This window comes from Penicillium antarcticum (assembly GCF_028974205.1).
Source record: "Penicillium antarcticum strain IBT 31339 chromosome Unknown utg000002l_segment0_segment0, whole genome shotgun sequence".
Taxonomy (NCBI): domain Eukaryota; kingdom Fungi; phylum Ascomycota; class Eurotiomycetes; order Eurotiales; family Aspergillaceae; genus Penicillium; species Penicillium antarcticum.
In genome coordinates, this window is record NW_026695300.1 from 4,228,373 (window position 1) to 4,249,238 (window position 20,866).

General features: G+C 51.6%; 4 protein-coding genes across 4 annotated transcripts; 3 read left to right on the forward strand and 1 right to left on the reverse strand.

Moving 5' to 3' along the window:
* Positions 1–708: 708 nt before the first annotated feature.
* N7508_002575 (protein phosphatase 2A regulatory subunit RTS1) lies at positions 709–3,316 on the forward strand (the record flags this gene model as incomplete). Its single annotated transcript, XM_058460641.1, has 8 exons — positions 709–732; positions 849–1,193; positions 1,250–1,849; positions 1,903–2,256; positions 2,309–2,607; positions 2,657–2,863; positions 2,971–2,992; positions 3,170–3,316. The coding sequence occupies 8 exons, from the start codon at positions 709–711 to the stop codon at positions 3,314–3,316; spliced, it is 1,998 nt and encodes a 665-aa protein (XP_058324173.1).
* Positions 3,317–4,324: 1,008 nt separating this feature from the next.
* On the forward strand, positions 4,325–16,086 carry N7508_002576 (histone acetyltransferase TRA1; the record flags this gene model as incomplete). The annotated part of the gene is made up of 4 exons (XM_058460642.1): positions 4,325–4,376; positions 4,444–4,601; positions 4,696–15,354; positions 15,403–16,086. The coding sequence occupies 4 exons, from the start codon at positions 4,325–4,327 to the stop codon at positions 16,084–16,086; spliced, it is 11,553 nt and encodes a 3,850-aa protein (XP_058324174.1).
* A 388-nt stretch (positions 16,087–16,474) lies between these two features.
* N7508_002577 (Saf4/Yju2 family protein) lies at positions 16,475–17,385 on the reverse strand (the record flags this gene model as incomplete). The annotated part of the gene is made up of 2 exons (XM_058460643.1): positions 16,475–17,034; positions 17,094–17,385. 2 exons carry the CDS (start codon positions 17,383–17,385, stop codon positions 16,475–16,477), a joined length of 852 nt encoding a protein of 283 aa, XP_058324175.1.
* Positions 17,386–17,811: 426 nt separating this feature from the next.
* Positions 17,812–20,182, forward strand: N7508_002578 (anaphase promoting complex subunit CDC16; the record flags this gene model as incomplete). The annotated part of the gene is made up of 2 exons (XM_058460644.1): positions 17,812–17,908; positions 17,970–20,182. 2 exons carry the CDS (start codon positions 17,812–17,814, stop codon positions 20,180–20,182), a joined length of 2,310 nt encoding a protein of 769 aa, XP_058324176.1.
* Between the last annotated feature and the right edge of the window lie 684 nt (positions 20,183–20,866).

The window sequence follows — 20,866 nt, forward strand, 5'->3', positions numbered from 1 at the left end:
CCCTCTCACCATCACAGCCAGGAGAACCAGCCCGCCTTTCCCTACACCTCAACAACAATCCACTTCCCTCCCTCCTCCCCACAACCATCATCTTTATTTGATCTCTTGTACATTGGCTACTCGGTGATTTCCTCGGAAATCTTTTTTCGTGATCTCGTCCTGGGCTGCGACCTGAGTGCCGTCTAACTGGTGCTCCCAAACCCCCCGCTCCCAGCCTGCCACTAAGCGACACGGAGATCCAGCCAAGCACCTCCGTCCGATACCAACATCTGCTCCGAACAGTCCTCACCCTCAAATCCCCAATTGTCAACCTCGAAACTACGGAGGTACGTCGTATCGAACACTGGTTTCCCATGGCCGGTTCGCCCTTTCTTCCAATCGAGACGTCTTGCCCCGTGCGCGTGCTGCGACTACACCCTGTTTGGAGCGCTGGTGGTGTTGCCATTGAGGCCTGGATTTCCCTCCGAGAACCGCACCGTCTCAATATAGTCCAGAGTCGATTCCCTTGAGAGTGCCACTTAGCATGTTGTGTGACCGGTCCGCTCATCAGTTTCTCCTATTAGGTACAAGCAAGTTCCCCCTCGTGGCTATTCTGAGCGGCCTTCTCCGTTGGCACCCCTTGATTTACTCTGGCTAGAGTGCGGCGTCTGCTGCACTAGCACCGAGGTTTCTAGCCGAGTACATGTGGCTATCTAAATAGTCGTCAAAATGAAGGGTTTCAGACAGAGAGTGGTGAGTTACCGCCAACCCTTCCCCGAGCATCTTACCGCACGACCACCTCCCATCCCTCTTGAGCACGCGGGCAGCCCCTTACTCAGCTTAACATCAAACTAACGCTGTGGCTTTAGCATGAGCAGTTGTCGCGGGCGAAAGACGCCAACAAGTCATCAAAAAAGAAAGATTCCTCGCAGAACCAGTCGTCGCTTGGCATTTCCCAAACACAGCAGTCCTCATCCCCCAACCAAGGTACCCCCACTTCGTCCACAACTTCTTTGAACGACTCGCGAAACAAGTCTCCGGACAATGTCCCCCCAGCCGGAGCCCCTGCTGCAGGTGCGCCTCACCCTGGCACTCCAGTCCAACACATGGGTCAGGCTGGCGCCGCAGGTCAGCCCGCAAGCAACGGACCAGGAACCCCTACTAGACAAGGGCAGCCTGTAGCTCCTAGCGTCATCATAAGTCCAAGTGCACCGGTAAGTCAACGCTCTATGGCCAAATATCCATCTCCTAACAATTTTTGATTTCACAGCATGTCCCTCCCCCTGGAGCCGCTGAAACGATGCCCGGAGACCTCGCACCCCCGAGAAAGTCCCACGTCTTTGATCGGCTGCAGACCACACCCAAGGACATTTCAGAAGGAATTCGAACCCCCAAGCGCCAGCATTCCTCTCGCTTTGATATCTCCGATCAGCGTCAAAGGGAATTGGAGAAGCTGCCAGGCTTCCACGAAGTGCCCCCCAACCGCCGGCAAGACCTGTTCATGCAAAAGATCGACCAGTGCAATATTATCTTCGACTTCAACGACCCTACGGCTGATATGAAGTCCAAGGAGATCAAGAGGCTGGCGCTTCATGAACTCTTAGATTATGTTGCTAACAACCGGTCGGTCATCACGGAACCTATGTATCCTCGCGTGGTTGAGATGTTTGCCAAGAATTTGTTCCGCCCTATCCCTCCGCCTATGACACCTCAGGGTGAAGCATTTGACCCAGAGGAGGATGAGCCTGTGTTGGAAGTTGCTTGGCCCCATATTCAGGTTGTATATGAGTTCTTCTTGAGGTTCATTGAGAGCCAGGATTTCAACACCAACATTGCAAAGGGATACATCGACCATCAGTTTGTGCTTTCGGTATGTTTCATTTTACTTGTTGCATGCATGACCCAATGACTAACCTCACCTAGTTGCTTGATCTCTTTGATTCAGAAGACCCACGGGAACGCGATTTCCTGAAAACGACCTTGCATCGCATCTATGGCAAATTTTTGAACTTGCGTTCTTACATCCGTCGGTCTATCAACAACGTCTTCTTCCAGTTCATGTACGAGACTGAAAGGCATAACGGTATCGCTGAATTGCTGGAGATTTTGGGTTCGATCATCAACGGGTTCGCTTTGCCGCTGAAGGAAGAGCACAAGCTGTTCCTGACTCGCGTCCTCCTCCCAATGCACAAGGTGAAGAGCCTCAGCATGTACCACCCACAGCTGGCCTATTGTATTGTGCAATTCCTGGAGAAAGACTCCACATTGACTGAAGATGTAAGCATTGATATCCGTTTCTTCTAATCCCCGATGCTAATCATATTACCAGGTTGTTCTTGGCTTGCTCCGCTTCTGGCCCAAGACGAACAGCACCAAGGAGGTTATGTACCTGAATGAAGTTGAAGATATCTTTGAGGTGATGGACCCAGGTGAATTTGCCAAGGTCCAGGAACCTCTGTTCCACCAATTGGCCAAGTCTGTTGCCAGTCCTCATTTCCAGGTCGCCGAACGTGCTTTGTACTTCTGGAACAACGAGTACTTCTGCAACCTCGTGAGTGACAATGTGGAGACCATTCTCCCTATCATGTTCGCCCCCCTTTACGAGAATTCAAAGGGACATTGGAACCGGTAAGATTAATACACGTCCCGAAACGTTCATCAGCTTACCCACCCCCAGAACAATTCACAGCATGGTGTACAATGCCATGAAGATGTTCATGGAGATTAACCCACAGCTCTTTGATGAATGCTCCCACGAATATACCGAGCATCAGAACAGCGCAGATCAACGAGAGAAGACACGCACAGATCGGTGGGACATGATCGAGCAACAAGCTAAAGACCGGAAGAATGGCATTCCTCCCCCCCACCCCCTGCTCTCGACGTTCCGGAGCCTATCGATGAAGTAGAGGCCATGACCCACGAGAGCCAAAAGCGGTTGAACACATTGAAGTTGCAGGAGGAACCCGATACTTCCAAGGAGCGACCCAGTCGGGAGGGCACCCCTAATTCGGTAAGTTCCGTGCAATTCTGATACGTGCTGCTCTGCTGCCCAGATCCGTGCATTCCTATGCGGAAACTACCCTTTGTGTCTGGCTCTGTTGCCCTCGTATTTGTCTTTTGCTAAGAGACCGCGTCCGCCCATGTATAGCCAGCGTGATTCTAACGTGGAAACGTCCGTTTGCTTCAGACACGACGCCGAGGCTCCATTCGCAGCAGTGGCCGGAGACGACGGAGCGGTAGCGGCAGCGAGATTCGCCCGCGACGACGATCGGTTGGCAGCGGTACCAGTGCCACCAATGTACAGATCTTGCATCGAAGCAACTCTACCAAATAATGTCTCGGAGGGGATGGGCTGCTGATGGACATGTGATTTCCGTTGATTTTCTCCTGCGATGGCATAGCGACTATGGGCAACGATATTTTTTGTCTTTTGATTTCGGCGATACTCGCCTGGACTGATGCCCAACAACCTGTGCCTTTTGCCCTTTTCATCTTCTTTTTTATTTTGTGTACATGGACTTTTTGATATTTTCCTTTCCGCGACTGGCTCCTCTCACCTTTCGTGATGAAGTGAGCGGGTGGTGAGTTGGAATCAGTCTTAGAACCGTGTTCGGGTATGGAAAACGGGTGCGAATGGCGTTTCCATCCATCGACCATGATGGCGATGGCTGTCTATGTGTTGTGTTTTTTCTTTCAGTTCTTTTCTATTATTTTAGACCAATTCTAGGATCTGACATTGCCTTGAACCGAAGTGAGAAGTAAGCGAAGTTGAGTAGAACTCGGTAGAATGACGAGAGACAGTATAGCATCATTAAATGGCAAATGCATCAAACAAGTGACTTCAACCTTAGACTACCTGGACAAAAGAGTTCGTGGCTGTAAAGCCCGGAGCGGATCAACCCCGACCGAAATGGTTACCTAAAACAGACTAGTGTTTCTTTCGGGGTCTCTGCGATAGCCCGCGTCTTCTGTTCTGCTCTCGTGAATATCGCGCGACCTCCAAATCCCCCCAATTTCCCTCACCACTTTCCCCGCGGGGTATTTCGATACACTCCTTTGCCTTCCGAACTCTCTTTCGCTCAATGGACTAGGCATTTTCTTATTTTGGAAGACTCAATGACTTGATGATTCTCTTCCTTAAACCCTACCCGTCACCCATCTTTTCGCAAATCGATCGAGTCCACACAGCTTTTCTGACACCACAACACGACATATGAGACTCCAATTTTCCTCTGGGAAGATTGCGCACACTCTGTACTTCTCAGCCGGCCTCTCGGCCCGGCCGTCATTGCTGTTTCTTTCTCTTTAGAGACCTGCCCTTTCCAAGGGTGCGATCGCAAGGATGGAGAGGAATATTGAGATTTACGCCAGCAAACTCGGCGACGAGAAGCTGGGTATGTCATGAGCTTACTAGCCTGTTCAGTCACCTCGTCCTCGTGCTAACCACTTGTCCTTCTCTAGACGTGAAAGTCAGAGCCAATGTTGCTACCGAATTACGAGATAGCATTGAGCCCCTATGCTCGGGCGCAAGCTACCCCATCTTCTTGTCGAAGCTATGGCCTGTGTTCAAGACAATCTTGAAGGGAGACCCGGTTTTCTTCAGCTTGTCTTATGAACAAGTGAGATAAATTCATTCTAGTCGGGAACGGTTTCGTTCTCGATCAATATATATATCTATAGTACGGAAGTACTAACCATCGTTTGCATTCACAGAAACTACGAAACTGTATCCTCGAGACGCTACACCGATTACCCATGGGCTCCCCCGACGTTGAACCGTATGCCGTCGACATGGTGGACCTGCTGATGGAGCTTGCGCGGATCGAAAACGAGGACAATGCAGTGCTATGCATGAAGACAATCATGGATCTGGAGCGGAACCAAGCAAAGGCTACTGCACATCGGGTGCAAGCTTTCTTGGAACTGATTCAGGAGATGTTCCAGACCATGGAACAGGTTGTCCGGGACACTTTTGACACTCCAAACCAGGCCACACCTTCTGGCATGCCATCCACGCCCAACGCGACAGCACAGAACTTCCAGTCACCACGACCAAGCTCACCTGCTACATCAGTTTCAGATCTTGGACCCGATCAGCAATCCAGCAATGTCCTTCTCAAAGGAATGCAGTCCTTCAAGGTTCTTGCTGAATGCCCTATTATCGTCGTTTCGATCTTCCAGACCCACCGTGCATCCGTTTCAGCGAACGTCAAGCTTTTCGTACCTCTTATCAAGACAATCCTGCTGCTCCAGGCCAAGCCACAGGAAAAGGCACACGCAGAAGCTGCTGCGCAGGGCACCATTTTTACCGGCGTATGCAAGGAAATCAAGAACCGCGCTGCCTTTGGAGAGTTTATTACAGCCCAGGTGAAGACAATGAGCTTTTTGGCGTATTTATTGAGGTTATATGCCCACCAGCTCCAGGATTTCCTTCCTACTCTTCCCTCGGTCGTCGTGCGACTTCTTCAAGACTGCCCGCGAGAGAAGTCAGGTGCACGCAAGGAATTATTGGTCGCCATCCGTCACATCATCAACTTCAACTACCGCAAGATCTTTCTTGAGAAGATTGATGAGCTTTTGGATGAGCGAACTCTCATCGGAGACGGCCTCACTGTATATGAGACCATGAGGCCGTTGGCTTATAGCATGCTAGCTGATCTGATTCACCATGTCCGTGACCATCTCAGCCGTGATCAGATCCGGCGCACTGTTGAGGTCTACACCAAGAATCTTCATGACGATTTCCCTGGCACAAGCTTCCAGACCATGAGTGCAAAGCTTCTTCTGAACATGGCGGAGAATATTTCCAAGCTCGAAGACAAGCGCGAAGCCCGCTATTTCCTAATTATGATTTTAGACGCCATTGGTGATAAGTTTGCGTCTATGAACCATCAGTTCAACAACGCTGTCAAGGTGTCCAAGGCGTACAAAGTATACCGAAAGGAAACGGAGCCATGTGCTGAGAACTATCTTGCGGAGAAGGATCAGCCTCCTGACTGGGATGAGATTGATATTTTCTCGGCTTCTCCCATCAAGACTTCCAGCCCACGCGATCGTGGCGGTGACCCTGTCTCGGACAATATCTTCCTCTTCAGGAACTTGATCAACGGGCTCAAGAACATATTCCGCCAATTGAAGAACTGCAACCCCGATGATGTTCAGATTGACCCGAATAGTGTCCCCATCAATTGGTCTGAAGTTTCATACGGCTACAACGCTGAGGAGGTACGCGTTATCAAGAAGCTGTTTCACGAGGGAGCTCGTGTATTCCGTTACTATGGAGTTGATCAATCTCCACCTGATATGAACTACTCGTCTCCCTTTGACTTCTTGGCAAGCCAGTACACAGCACCGATGTCGCGTGAAGAGAAGGAGCTTCTGGAAAGCTTTGGCACAGTCTTCCACTGCATTGACACTGCAACATTCCACGAGGTCTTCCACTCGGAAATTCCATACCTCCACGAGCTCATGTTTGAACATGGATCTTTGCTTCACCTACCACAGTTCTTCCTCGCCAGCGAAGCCACCTCTCCCGCATTCTCCGGCATGGTATTACAGTATCTCATGGAACGCATCGATGAGGTTGGGACGTCAGATATGACCAAGGCAAAGATTCTCTTGAGGATGTTCAAGCTTTCTTTCATGGCTGTGACCCTGTTTTCCGTGCAGAACGAGCAGGTGCTTCACCCCCATGTGACAAAGATCGTCACCAAGTGTATCGAGCTTTCTGTCACAGCCGAGGAGCCTATGAACTACTTCCTCCTCCTGCGCTCCCTCTTCCGAAGCATCGGGGGGGGCCGATTCGAGCTTCTCTACAAGGAGATTCTCCCACTCCTTGAGATGCTCCTCGAAACTTTCAACAACTTGTTACTCGCAGCCCGCAAACCGCAAGAACGAGACCTATATGTTGAACTTACCCTCACTGTTCCCGCACGCCTGAGCCATCTTCTCCCTCACCTTAGCTACTTAATGCGTCCCATCGTGGTGGCCTTGCGTGCTGATTCAGACCTTGTTGGCCAAGGTTTGCGTACTCTGGAACTTTGCGTGGATAACCTCACTGCCGACTATCTCGACCCAATCATGGCTCCAATTATGGACGAGCTCATGACTGCACTCTGGGACCATCTCCGCCCCCATCCCTACAACCACTTCCACGCACACACTACCATGCGCATCCTAGGAAAGCTGGGTGGACGCAACCGCAAGTTCCTCAACCACCCACCAGAGCTGTCGTTCCAGCAATACTCTGATGACAACCCAAGCTTTGACATCCGCCTCATCGGCCCCAATGAGAAGCGACCTTTCCCTGTGGACATTGGCATTGATCTTGCTGCTGGCAAGCTTATGGAGATCCCAAAGACTGATTCCGCGAAAGCCTCGGACATCTATTACAAGCAGCAAGCCTATCGCATGCTCAGCTCACACCTCAAGCTTCAGATCGGCTACGATAACCTTCCTGAAGACCTGGCAACCTTGATCAGACTTCATGCAAATGACCTCTTCGAGAACAAGCCTGGTGCCATGGCTGACATTCTTGACAAGTCTGAACGGTCAGCTTCTATTCCCAAGAAGATTGCACAGGAAGCGATCGTGAAGAAGCTTCTCAAGGCCTGTATCTTTGCCACAACAATCCCTGAGCTTGAGCCCGCTGCTACAGCTTTCGTGGCTGATGTCTGCAAGCACTTTGCTCTTCTTGAGGTTGGTCGTGCATTGGCTCAAGCTAGACATGGTCGCAAGGCCTTCGATGTTGCAAGTGGCGAGGGACCCGTGTACCTCGACTCAAAGATTCTGGCGGAGGCCCTCGTTGAGTGTCTGTCATTTGATGAGATTCATGTCCGGGAAGCAGCTGAGCAAGCAATGCTGGTTGTCAGGGATGCTGCAGGCGTCATCTTTGGCTCCCCTGAGAAGGCATCCAAGCTCCCATTCTTCCAGCACCTTGGCCGTGTCTTCTGCCACAGCTGCCACAGTGAGGAGTGGTTCACCAAGGCAGGTGGCAGTCTCGGTATCAATTTGCTTGCGACCAAGCTGGACTTGGGAGAGGTATGGCTTTATGAGAGACATGTCGAGTTCTCTCGAGCATTGATGTATGTCATCAAGGACACCCCTGCCGATCTGCCTGCTGCTACACGCATCCAGTCACAGGAGACAATGTCCTTGATTCTTCGGAAATGTGGCAAGCTCATTCCCAAGGAGGATTTGAAGAACGAGAAGAGTCGCTTGTATGCCCTTTGTGGCTTCTTCGTGTATGAGCTCGGACACATGAACCAGCATGTCCGAGAGACCTCTCGTCGTTGCTTCACCACATTGAAGGAAGTGCTTGACTGTGAGGTACATGAGCTGATCCTGCCGGTCAAGGATCGACTGTTGCAGTCCATTTTCAACAAGCCACTGCGTGCCTTGCCTTTTCCAACGCAGATTGGTTTCATTGATGCCATCACATACTGCCTCAGTCTTCACAACGACATTGTCACTTTCAATGAGCCTCTCAACCGATTGATGCTGGAGTCTCTTGCCCTTGCCGACGCCGACGATGAATCCCTCGCGTCTAAGCCGAATGAGTTCAAGAACGCAGACATGATCGTGAACCTCCGCGTCGCTTGTCTTCGTCTATTGTCTATGGCAATGAGCTTCTCTGAGTTTGCCAACACACCGCAGAACACCAGCCGTGCTCGCATTATATCAGTCTTCTTCAAATCACTGTACTCCAGGTCACAGGAGGTTATTGAAGCAGCAAATGCCGGCCTTCGGGACGTTCTCACGCAAACCAACAAGCTTCCTAAAGATCTGTTGCAGAATGGATTGCGCCCTATTCTCATGAACCTTCAGGATCCCAAACGTCTCAGCGTCGCTGGTTTGGATGGTCTTGCTCGCCTCTTGACACTGCTCACCAACTACTTCAAGGTTGAAATCGGTGCTCGTCTACTTGATCATATGAAGGTGATCGCCGATGATACCGTCCTCGCCAAGGTGTCATTCAGTCTCGTTGAACAGAACCCAGCCATGAAGATCGTTGCTGCTATCTTCAATATCTTCCATCTACTCCCTCCGGCTGCTACCTCTTTTATGGAACACCTTGTCAACAAGGTCATGGACCTGGAGTTGAAGTTGCGTCGCACTTCACACAGTCCCTTCCGGAAGCCGCTTGTGAAGTACCTCAATCGCTACCCCAAGGAGAGTCTTGCGTTCTTCTTTACTCGGTTCAAGGATGAGCGATTTGGACGGTTCTTCGGACAGATCCTGGCTGACCCGGAGAGTGAAGGCTTGCGAAATGCAATCGTGGCTGACACTGAAGGATTTTCTACTGCCGCCTTTGGCCAAGATTCTGGTGATGGCAAGAACACTGCTGCCATCAATGGTATCTATGTCGCACACTCGCTCTGTTCTTACAGCTCAACCAAGCGCTGGTTGGTCTCGCACGCAGAGATGAAAGTCAAGCTCTTGACTTCTGGCAGGGACCTGGAGAGGAAGCTCCGCGGTGACAGTCTGCCAGCTGATGAGAGACTCAGAGTGGAACAAGCCGAGGACCAGTTGATGGATATCTTCACCTTGTACTTGGCTGAGGCCACTCACGACCTGGACTTCTTGTTCGAGGTCATTGATGGTTTGTCCGCCGATGAACTGAAGCGTACCCTTGCACTCCCCAAGTTCATCTACCGCAGCATCATTTCCAATGAGTCGATTGACTACCGCCGCTCTGTCATCATGCGTTGTCTCGATCTCTATGGCCAGAAGAGCTGCCCACAGAAGACCAAGACCTATGCCTTCCGTCATCTAGTGAACCCCATCTTTGCTATGGACGTCAAGGTCACCTGGAACAGCCCTCCTAACACTCCCAAGTTGATGGACAAGAGCATGACTGAGTCAATTCAGAGCCGTCTATGGAAGCCTCAGCTCGCTGACTTGACCGAGGAGTCCAACCAAGCCGGTGTGGACCACTCGCGCATGGAGTTGCTCCAGCTTTCCGCTTTGTTGATCAAATATCATCACCAAACGGTGCAGGACTCTCGCAAAGACATCATCAAGTTCGCTTGGAACTACATCCGACTTGAGGACATCATTAACAAGTATGGTGCCTACGTTTTGATTAGTTACTTCATTGCGCACTACGAAACACCGTTCAAGATTGTTATCCAAGTCTATGTCGCTTTGCTGAGGGCTCACCAGAACGAAGGCCGAGCTCTCGTCACGCAGGCCCTTGACGTCTTGGCTCCCGTGCTCCCCACACGGACAGCCAACAGTTCAGGAGCGGAGGCACGGTACCCATTGTGGGCCAAATGGCCTCGTCGTATCCTGGCTGAGGAGACTGCCAATCTGCAGCAGGTGATGAGCATCTTCCAGTTTTTGGTTCGGCAGCCTGATCTATTTTACGAATCAAGGGAGCACTTCGTACCTCTTATTGTTCCGTCCTTGATCAAGATCACCGGCCCACCCAACACATCCAACGACAGCAAGAAGTTGGCGCTCAACCTGATAAGCTTGATCTGGCACTGGGAAGAGAAGCGGACACCCAACGCCGAGTCTCACAGCTTGACCAATGGAAACCCCGAGTCTCCAGTCGCAAGAAAGCGCAAGCTGGATGAAGCTCAGGAGCCATCGCCATCTCCCGCCCTTGGACCCCCGAGCATCCGAGAACGTTCCGACTACACAGTGCCCACCGATCTACGGGCGGCATTGATCAAATACCTCATCACATTCATCACTACCATCCCTGAACGCTTCTCTGTTCCGGCGGCTCAAATTCGGTCAATGCCTACATCCAAGCAGCAGAACCCTGTGCCTACTGGTGAAATGATCAACAAGGCTATCCATCTGCTTCGCAGCCTTCTGTCACCTGAGTACTGGGGCGATCTCGACATTGATCTCTATCAAAAGGTCACCGAGCCAATTTTGGTTGGAGAGAAGGGCGATAAGCCTGAGGACAAGATTACCTACATGGTCAACACATTGCAAGTATTGAGGGTCCTCATCACGACCAAGCCACAAGAGTGGATTGCAAATCGCCTCCCTACCATCCAGAAGCTTCTCGAGAAGCCTCTGAAATCGGACAATCCAGAGGTCCAGGATTGTTTACATGGACTAGAAGATGACATGGAGATCGTTCACAAGCTGCCGCCTCCTGTTCGTTACGTCCTGGAAGCCATTCCCGATGAACAGCCGGATGACGAGGATGCCATGGATACTGAAGGCACACCGTCGGAGTTTGCTACCTACTTGTCTGCCATCGCGACTGAGACCCTGTCCGCCAACAACTACGTCTCCAGCTTGAACGTTTTGTGGACACTGTCCAAGATCAAACCAGCTGAAATTGATACCCACATTCCTGCTGTCATGAAGGCCTTTTCTACGAAGCTGGCTAAGGAGCACGTTGCTGCATCCACCCAGAATGGCACCCAGCTCCAGAACGGCGCTGCTAAGCCCGCCGAAGGTGCTTCTCCCACTCCTGACCAGCAAGAGTTCGAGCTGGGAGTCGATCTCATTCTGAAGACTATTGAACTCATTTCTGTTCGCATGTCTCATCTTGGTGACCAGCGGCGTCCGTTCCTCAGTGTCCTGGCACAGATTGTCGAGCGCTCACAGAACATCGAGCTGTGCAGCAAGATCTTGGGTATGGCCGAGTCGTGGATCTTCCAGTCTACCGAATCTTGGCCGACCTTGAAGGAAAAGACTGCTGTGCTGCACAAGATGCTGCTGTTCGAATCCCGACCTGATCAGACGATGCTGAAGAAGTTCCTCGATCTCGTTATTCGGATCTACGAGGACTCCAAGATCACCCGCACCGAATTGACAGTGCGCTTGGAGCATGCGTTCCTCATCGGTGCAAGAGCACAGGACGTTGAGATGCGCAATCGATTTATGCAGATTTTTGATCGAAGCTTGACCCGCCTTGCAAGCTCACGTCTCAGCTATGTCCTGACTTGCCAAAATTGGGATACTCTTGCCGACTCTTTCTGGTTGGCTCAGGCATCACACTTAGTGCTTGGCTGTGTTGATATGAACACCACTGCCCGCTTGCACCACGAAGATTTCCCCCTCTTCCCCGTGTCGTTCCTCTTTGGCAGTGCCGACAAGGACCCCAGAAAGGCTGATATTATGGTTGACAGTCAACTTGAAACCTTTGTTGCTGAGCGTCGGAAGTTCATGTCGGACATTGGCGATGTCAGAACTCGGGATCTGATTGAACCTTTGTGCCAGCTTCAGCACACCGACTCGAATGTTGCTTACAAGCTGTGGACCACCCTGTTTCCCATCTTCTGGTCTACACTGTCCAAGGAGGATTGCATCGATCTCGAGAAGGATATGGTCACATTGCTCACTCGCGAGTACCACCATAGACAGCTCGACAAGCGTCCCAACGTTGTTCAAGCTCTTCTTGAGGGCACTGTTCGTGCTCGTCCTCGGTTCAAGATTCCTCCCCATGTTGTCAAGTATCTGAGTCGGACTTACGACGCATGGTACACCGCTGCTACCTACCTGGAGCAGACCGCCATCGATCCTATCATCGATACACCTACTGTGCGTGAAAGCAACCTCGATGCCCTCGTTGAGGTCTACGCTGGCCTGCAAGAAGACGATTTCTTCTACGGAACATGGCGTCGCCGATGCAAGTTTGTCGAAACCAATGCAGCCCTCTCTTATGAGCAGCAAGGAATGTGGGACAAGTCCCAGCAGCTTTATGAGAACGCTCAGATCAAGGCTCGTTCCGGCGCCATGCCATTCTCTCAGGGTGAATACTTCGTATGGGAAGACCACTGGTTGATCTGTGCCCAGAAGCTCCAGCAGTGGGAGATTCTCAGCGACTTCGCCAAGCACGAGAACCTGAACGATCTCTTGTTGGAGTCCGCCTGGCGAAACATTGAGAACTGGCAGAGTGAAGGAAACCGAGAACAACTTGAGTCATTGATCAAGTCCGTCTCCGACGCCCCTACGCCGAGACGCACCTTCTTCCAGGCCTTCATGGCTCTGCTTCAATATCACACGAAGAAGGAGAACATTCAAGACTTCAACAGCGTCTGCGACGAGTCCATTCAACTCTCGATCCGAAAGTGGCTGCAGTTGCCCAAGCGTATCACCAACGCCCATATCCCGATTCTGCAGCACTTCCAACTTTTGGTCGAGTTGCATGATGCCAGCCACATTTGTGGTAGCTTGTCTCAAACCAACGAGCGGAACTTGGACACCAAGTCCGCTGAGCTCAAGCTGTTGCTTGGAACCTGGCGGGACCGTCTGCCCAATCTTTGGGACGACATCAACACATGGCAGGACCTTGTCACTTGGCGTCAACACATCTTCCAGCTGATTAATGGCACTTACCTCAGTCTGCTACCCCCACAGACAAATAATGTGGCCAGCAACTCCTACGCCTACCGTGGATACCATGAAACAGCCTGGATCATCAATCGCTTTGCCCATGTTGCTCGTAAGCACCAGATGCCGGAGGTCTGTATCAATCAGCTCAGCCGTATCTACACTCTTCCGAACATCGAAATCCAAGAGGCCTTCCTCAAGCTTCGGGAGCAAGCCAAATGTCATTACCAGAATCCCAAGGAATTGAACAGCGGTTTGGATGTGATCAACAACACTAACCTCAACTACTTCGGACCGCAACAGAAGGCGGAGTTTTACACCCTCAAGGGTATGTTCCTTGCCAAATTGGATCATGTCAACGAGGCAAATGAGGCGTTCGGTGTTGCTCTCTACTACGATCTCCGCCTTGCCAAGGCCTGGTCTGAGTGGGGACAATACAGTGACCAGCGGTTCAAGGCTGACCCAACTGACTACGAATTGGCCAGCAACGCAGTTAGCTGCTACTTGGAGGCGGCTGGTCTCTACAAGAGCGCTAAGTCCCGGAAGCTGCTCAGCAGAATCCTATGGCTTCTCAGCCTGGACAATGACGAAGGCAAGATCGCAAGTGCCTTCGAGAACTTCAAGGGAGACACCCCGGTGTGGTACTGGATTACCTTCATTCCCCAGCTTCTTACCAGCCTGTCTCACCGCGAGGCTCGCCTCTGCAAGGCCGTTCTGGTCAAGATTGCCAAGCTCTACCCACAGGCTCTCTTCTTCTTGCTTCGTACCAACCGCGAGGACATGCTGAGCATCAAGAAACAGCACGATCAAAAGCAAGAAAAGATCAACCGTGCCAGACAACAGCAGCAAGGATCATCGCCAAGCGTCAAGGCCACTCCTGGTGCGGACGGTTCCCCTGCTCAGAAGGCCCAGGCTGCTGCAGGTGCCAATGCTTCTCCATCAGTCCCACCTGCGAACTCGCCGGCTACACAGAACAATGTGCCGCCGCAGAGCCAGTCCCCAGCCCAACCTCAAAACTCTGTTCAGGCATCGCCTCGCCCAGGGCCAGGTCAAAGTCCAGTGGCTGGTCAGACTCCGGGTCAAGCTCACTTGCAAGTTCCTGGTCAAAATGGAACTCCTCAAAATGCTGCTGCACCTGCAACGGATGAGAAGGAGCCTCTTAAGAAGCCGTGGGAGTACTCGGATGAGATCATGTCTGGTCTCAAGACTGCCTTCCCCTTACTTGCTCTCTCCATGGAGACCATGGTTGATCAGATCCACAAGAACTTCAAATGTCCCCCTGATGAGGATGCTTACCGTCTTATTGTTGCTCTTCTTAACGATGGTCTGGCTTATGTTGGTCGTATGCCCGGATCTTACGCACAGGACTTCAAGTTGCCTGCTGCCACTGAGGCCAACATCACTCGTTTTGCAGAGACCATTCTTCCGGCTCACATCCGCAAATCTTTCGAGGCGGACTTCGTTGTTAAGAAGCCAACTATGAACGAATACATCCACAAGCTCCGACGCTGGCGTGACAAGTTCGAGGAGAAGCTCGATCGTCGCCCTCAGCATGGGTTCCTCGAGGCGTACTCACCGCACCTCAGTGAGTTCCGCTTCCTCAAGTTCGATGAGGTTGAGGTTCCCGGCCAGTACCTACTTCACAAGGACAAGAACCAGGACTTTGTCCGCATCGACCGTTTCCTTCCCGATGTGGATCTGGTCCGTGGTATTGGTGTCTGCCACCGCCGCTTGAAGATTCGAGGACACGACGGCAGTGTTCAAGCATTTGCCGTTCAACATCCCGCCGCCCGCCACTGCAGACGCGAGGAGCGCATTCTCCAGTTGTTCCGGATCTTCAATGGCCTGCTCGCAAAGCGCAAGGAGAGTCGTCGCCGCAACTTGTGCTTCCACTTGCCGCTTATGATTCCGTTGGCACCACACATTCGCTTGGTTCGTGATGATTCTTCATACATCTCTATGCAGGGTATCTACGAGGATTATTGTCGAAGAATGGGAATGAACAAGGATGAGCCTGTGCTTTTCACAATGGATAAGATGAGGTCATTAGCAGAGACAAAGCAGAACGTGAGTTATCCGACACCCAAAGTTGAAACCCAAACTAATAATTTGCAGCGCTCGACCGATCAACAGCAGATTCTCCGCACGGAAATTCTTACCGCCATTCAAGACAAATGGGTCCCAAGTACTGTTGTGTTGGAATACTTCCAGCAGACATACCCGAACTTCTCGGACTTCTGGCTCTTCCGTCGCCAATTCGCCTACCAATATGCGGCAGTGGCCTTCATGACCTATGTCATGCACATTGGAAACCGTTACCCCAACAAGATCCTGGTGTCGCGCTCGACTGGTGACATCTGGGGTGCCGAATTGATCCCCACCATCAACCCTGCCAAGGCGTTCTTCTACAACCCCGAGCAAGTGCCCTTCCGTTTCACACCCAACATCCAAACCTTCCTGGGTCCCATCGCAACCGAGGGTGTCTTCGCCTGCGCAATGATGGCAATTGCCCGCTGCCTCACAGAGCCACGCCACGAACTGGAGCAACAGCTCAGCGTCTTCGTGCGAGATGAGATGATGTTCTGGGCTACCGCTCAGCACCGCAGTCCCCTTCCAGTGGGACAACTGCGCGACCTGGTATACAACAACAGCGAGATCATCGTCAACCGTGCTGTCAGTCTTGCCAGTCCGCCCGAGGGTAACCTGCCTGCCAATCAGACTACCATCGACCTGATCTCCAAGGCAGTCAACCCCCAGCACCTGGCTTCGTGCGATGCGTTGTGGATGCCATATCTCTGAGTGATTTGCTTCTTCCTGCTTTTGCCGTTTGGCATTGAGTTTCTTTATGCATGGCTATCGTGTGTTTTCGCAAGCGGGGGTTTTGTTTGGGTTTAGCTTGCTTTTCTAAGCGCGGCGCTTCCAGGTGCGCGACTTTGCTTCATGTTACAATGATTGTGATACCGATTTCTTTCTTGTTTTAATAGTTATATGATGTCTTTGTTAGAAGTTCAGACTATTATCAGCTCTTAATGTATTGATTCGCTTAATTGTTTTCCAGTGTCGTAGACATCTGTAATATTGATATTGAAACTAGGCTCGAACGCCCCAAGTAATCCAGAATTCGTTATAACGTAAATGCCACCCTACTCCTGTTCAAATGTTGAAGAGGCAAAGGCTTTGATTCATTTTAAACCAGAGATGGCTTCTTCTTGATGCCCAGACTGTTAACACCGCCCTTCTTGGGCCGCTTAACTCTGGCAAAAGATGCCGAGGGAGGCGGCATAGCTGGAAGTGGCGCAGCTGCAGCTGATGTCTTCGATTCGACCTCTGGAGCGGGCGTATCCTCCTCATCGACAATACGCTTGATCCTCTCGCCAGAAGAAGTCATGAACGCCTTGCGAGCAGCCTCCTCATCCTCTTTCTCTGCTTGGAGTGCCGCCTCATCAATATCATCTCTCACAGTCTCCAAAGCAGCTTCCTCGCCAAGGGCCTCATTGCGTTCTATGCGCGCATTCCGGGTACGGATCTCGTCTAGCGCATCCGCAATCTGCATTTCACGCTTCGAGTCGAGCATTTTCTCTTCGAGTTCGGCCATCTTGTCGCGCTCCATTTGCTCTTGTTCTTCACCTTGTTCGCGCTCCAGTCGGTCGAGTGTTTGCTCTTCAGTCTCGTTGTATTTCTCGTCTTTTGAGTCGCGCCATACTTCGAAGTTACGTTTTGCGCCGCGCTCGCATTCGTAGTCCATATCTAGGGGAGAGTGTTAGCATAATGCGCTTTATGAAACAATGGCATTGGGCAAAACTTACTCTTTGGATCTGTCCGAAAAGTGATCTCGCCGCTACATCTTGTACAGCGAATGTAGAATCTGTACATGGGGATCGACAGGTACCGCTCTTCTAGTGTCTCCTTCCGGGCGTTGAACTTGCGACCTCGGTAGATGAACTCTCCGCAGTGTGTGCATTTCATCGAGAACGGTGCCATCAACCGGACGGTGATCACTTTCGGCCCGCTTTTGCGGAGGTGCTTTGGCGTCCGCCCGATCGCCGATGGATCGAAGTCGGGCGGGTAGTACTTCGTAAGGACTTTTCGCTCAGCCATTTTGTTGAACCGACGAGTCGAGATGTGGGAAGGTGAAGACGAAGGTGAATGTGAAGTGTAGAGAGTGGCGTTGATAAGAAAGCTTCGGAGATCAATCAGATCACGTGTATCATTGGTCACGTGTGTATAGATGAGGCAGGACCATTCGCAGCTCTTCCAACTCTTCCAAGCTTTATTCGTTAGTTCTTCTTCAGTCGACTGACATGAACGAGTATCCAATTCATCAATCTCTTCAAACTTCTATTGCGCAGTCCATATCTGCACGCTTCCATACCGACATCACCTCGCACGGGCCATTGTTTAGTTCAAAATAAAAGGACCCGCTCATGCACCAAAGTTGCCCGCAGCTGGCATTTGCTCTATTCTCCGAGCTCCATGCCTGATACCTTTCTGGATTCTCGGTTATTGCGCGTCTGACCTTTCGCAATGGAAAGGTTCTTGCGCTCATGGCGACAGGACGCCTTGAACCGCGGCCAGCATGATTCCGCAATCTACATCGGCGACAAAGTCCTGGCGCTCACTAGTAAGCCAACAGAGGCTCATGGATACAAAATCCTGGAAGGGATGCTAATTCTCAGCAAAAGACAGTGACTCTGACGCGTTCTGGCTCGCCCAAGTTCATTTTTCTAACAACAACTTCACACGCGCCTTAGCCCTCCTCTCCCGCAAGGATCTCGTCTCTCGAAGCACCGCCTGTCGCTATCTCGCTGCCCATTGCTATATCAAGCAGAACCAGTTCGATGAGGCTCTGTCCATCCTTGGTGAACACAACCCCACCGACCTAATCCGCAACAATCACACCCGGCGCAAGATCCAACACATTAACAACCAAAGCCATGTTACATTGCGCAATGGGAAGACTGCCACACCACGCGGCGAGCGAGCCGAAGAGCGCGAGCGAGACGAAGCCAATAATGTGCGATTTGAAGCCGCGATGTGTTATTTGCGGGGGCTCTGCTTCTCCAAGCAGAATGCGTTTGACCGTGCCCGAGACTGTTACAAGGACGCAGTACGGATTGACGTTCAATGCTTTGAGGCATTTGACCAGCTCATGAAGAACTCACTGATGTCTCCTACGGAAGAATTGGAATTCCTAGAATCACTTGACTTTGATTCAGTCTCATCTCCCGATCCCATGATGGCGCAGGAAGCCGCCCACTTTACCAAGATGCTTTACACCACCCGTCTCTCCAAATACTCGTCTCCCACTATCCTCTCCGATGCTACCGAAACCCTCTCCACACACTATAATCTTGCAGAGAACCCGGACATTCTTCTCTCTCGCGCTGAGGCTCTTTACACACAGTGCCGCTTCCCAGAGGCACTGGAATTGACATCTTCCATTCTTTCCACATCTCAGCCGCCCGACTTGACAACAACGAATACTAGTATACCCGCCCAGAACAACCTTGGCCATGCGCCCGCCATCTATCCACTCCATCTGGCTTGTCTGTACGAAACAGGTGCCACGAACGCTCTCTTCCTATTGTCTCACATGCTCGCGGATCATCTACCGGAAGAACCCTACACGTATTTGGCAATTGGAGTATACTATCTGTCGGTGTCCAAGGTTGCAGAGGCACGGCGGTTCTTCTCCAAAGCCTCCTTACTAGATCCACACTCGGCCCCGGCTTGGATTGGTTTTGCGCATACTTTCGCTGCGGAGGGTGAGCATGACCAGGCGATAGCGGCTTATAGTACTGCTGCCCGGCTCTTCCAAGGTAGTCATCTCCCCCAGCTTTTCCTGGGTATGCAGCATCTCGCTTTGAATAACATGGCTCTTGCACACGAGTATCTCTCTGCTGCTTATACCATGTCAACCGGAGCGAAACTTGGCTCGGTTCCAAAGATCTCAACTGCTCTAGCCGTCGGCGGGGACCCACTTGTCCTCAATGAGCTCGGCGTCGTCCATTATCACCTGTCCCACCTCGAAAAGGCTGTTGAGTATTTCCAGCAAGCGCTGGCGCTGGCTGCTTCTCTTCACTGTGAACCCAGCGCCTGGGTGGCTACACGTGCCAATCTGGGACACTCATTCCGTCGGCTGGACCTCCTTCCCGAGGCCCTTAATGAATACGATGAATGTCTTCGTGTGGGCGCAGGGGGTAGCAGCATGGGCTACTCGCCATTCTTAGGTAGTGGTCCTGGTGGATCTGCTTCAGTTACTACTTCATCTGGTGTAGGAGGCTACGAAGACCGTGGGTTAACTGGTTCGCTCCATACATCTCGCGGACTTGTGCTCCTACAGCTGGGACGCACCACAGAGGCCGTTGCGGCTCTGCATGAAGCCGTGCGTGTACTCGGAGCTAGTGGGGGCGGTGACGCGGCGGGTGGTGCGGGCGTAGCAGGCACTCTGCTATCCCGCGCACTTGAACTCTGGGCCCTCGAAGGGCGACAGCAGGGTCGCCAGACCTTTGAAGAGGACTACCGCGCGGCATGCACACCTGTCCCCATCAACCCAACTAAGCGACGTGGGACCAACCGGTCTCATAACCTCAAGGGCAAAGAGCGAACTGCACCAGAAGAGATGTCTCGACGACGTGCGCGCCAGGGGCCCGTTGTAGAAGAATGGACGGACGAGGTGGCACATGCTACGCCTCAGACCGAAGAGGATAATGTTGAAATGGACCTAGACGATGCTGCGGATGGACTGCTACGACGTGCCCTGGGTCGCGTACGACCAAGCCGCCAACGTCGCGCAGCCGCACCCGCAACGCTAGAGATGGATACCGAAACATCTGCCCCATCCGGGGGTCGCAGTCGGGGGATACGACACGGAAGAAGCCACTCCAGACAGTGATTGGATCCTCGGAGAAGATTTTTACGTTCTGTCATTTTCCATGCATTGCAGCGGGCGTTTTTGGAGAGCAAACTGGCGCGACAGGGGCGCGACAGGGATTGAATTTGTCTACACTTCCACTTGATATTCTAGATAGGATAGGCATTGTTAGCGTTGCCCAGGACTCGCATTTGACTGTCTCATTCTAGAGTCCACTCTGCCGCATAGATGAAATCACATTCGCCTCAAAACATGATTTTCGGAGACACTAACTTGGTTTAGCTCCAATGTGTTCGGGGGGCTATTTTGTGATGTGGCGCTAGTGTCTTGCACAAGCGAGGGAGAAGGAGTCAGATGGTGTTGAATCTTTTCTTCCATGGTTGCAAAGGTGATATGCTGTAGATACATGTAGGGTCTACAATTTATAAGTTGTTCAAGTATAGCCAGTTGGGAGGTCGGAATAAGAATTAGTCAATTAGAGGAAAAAAAGGGTCCACGGTTAAGCCGCCGCCTCCCCCTGATTTTTAGGTTGGCTTGGCGCGTTTTCACGGTTGAACGTATAGAGATGGATGGTTCAAGATATCGATGTAGAAGGAAAGAGAGAGTGTGATAGAGTAGGAAATATTTGTATGTCTCTATTCCCGTCTCATCTCCAAGAATAGCTACACACCAGGAGATGAGAGATGAGAGATGAGATGACGCCTC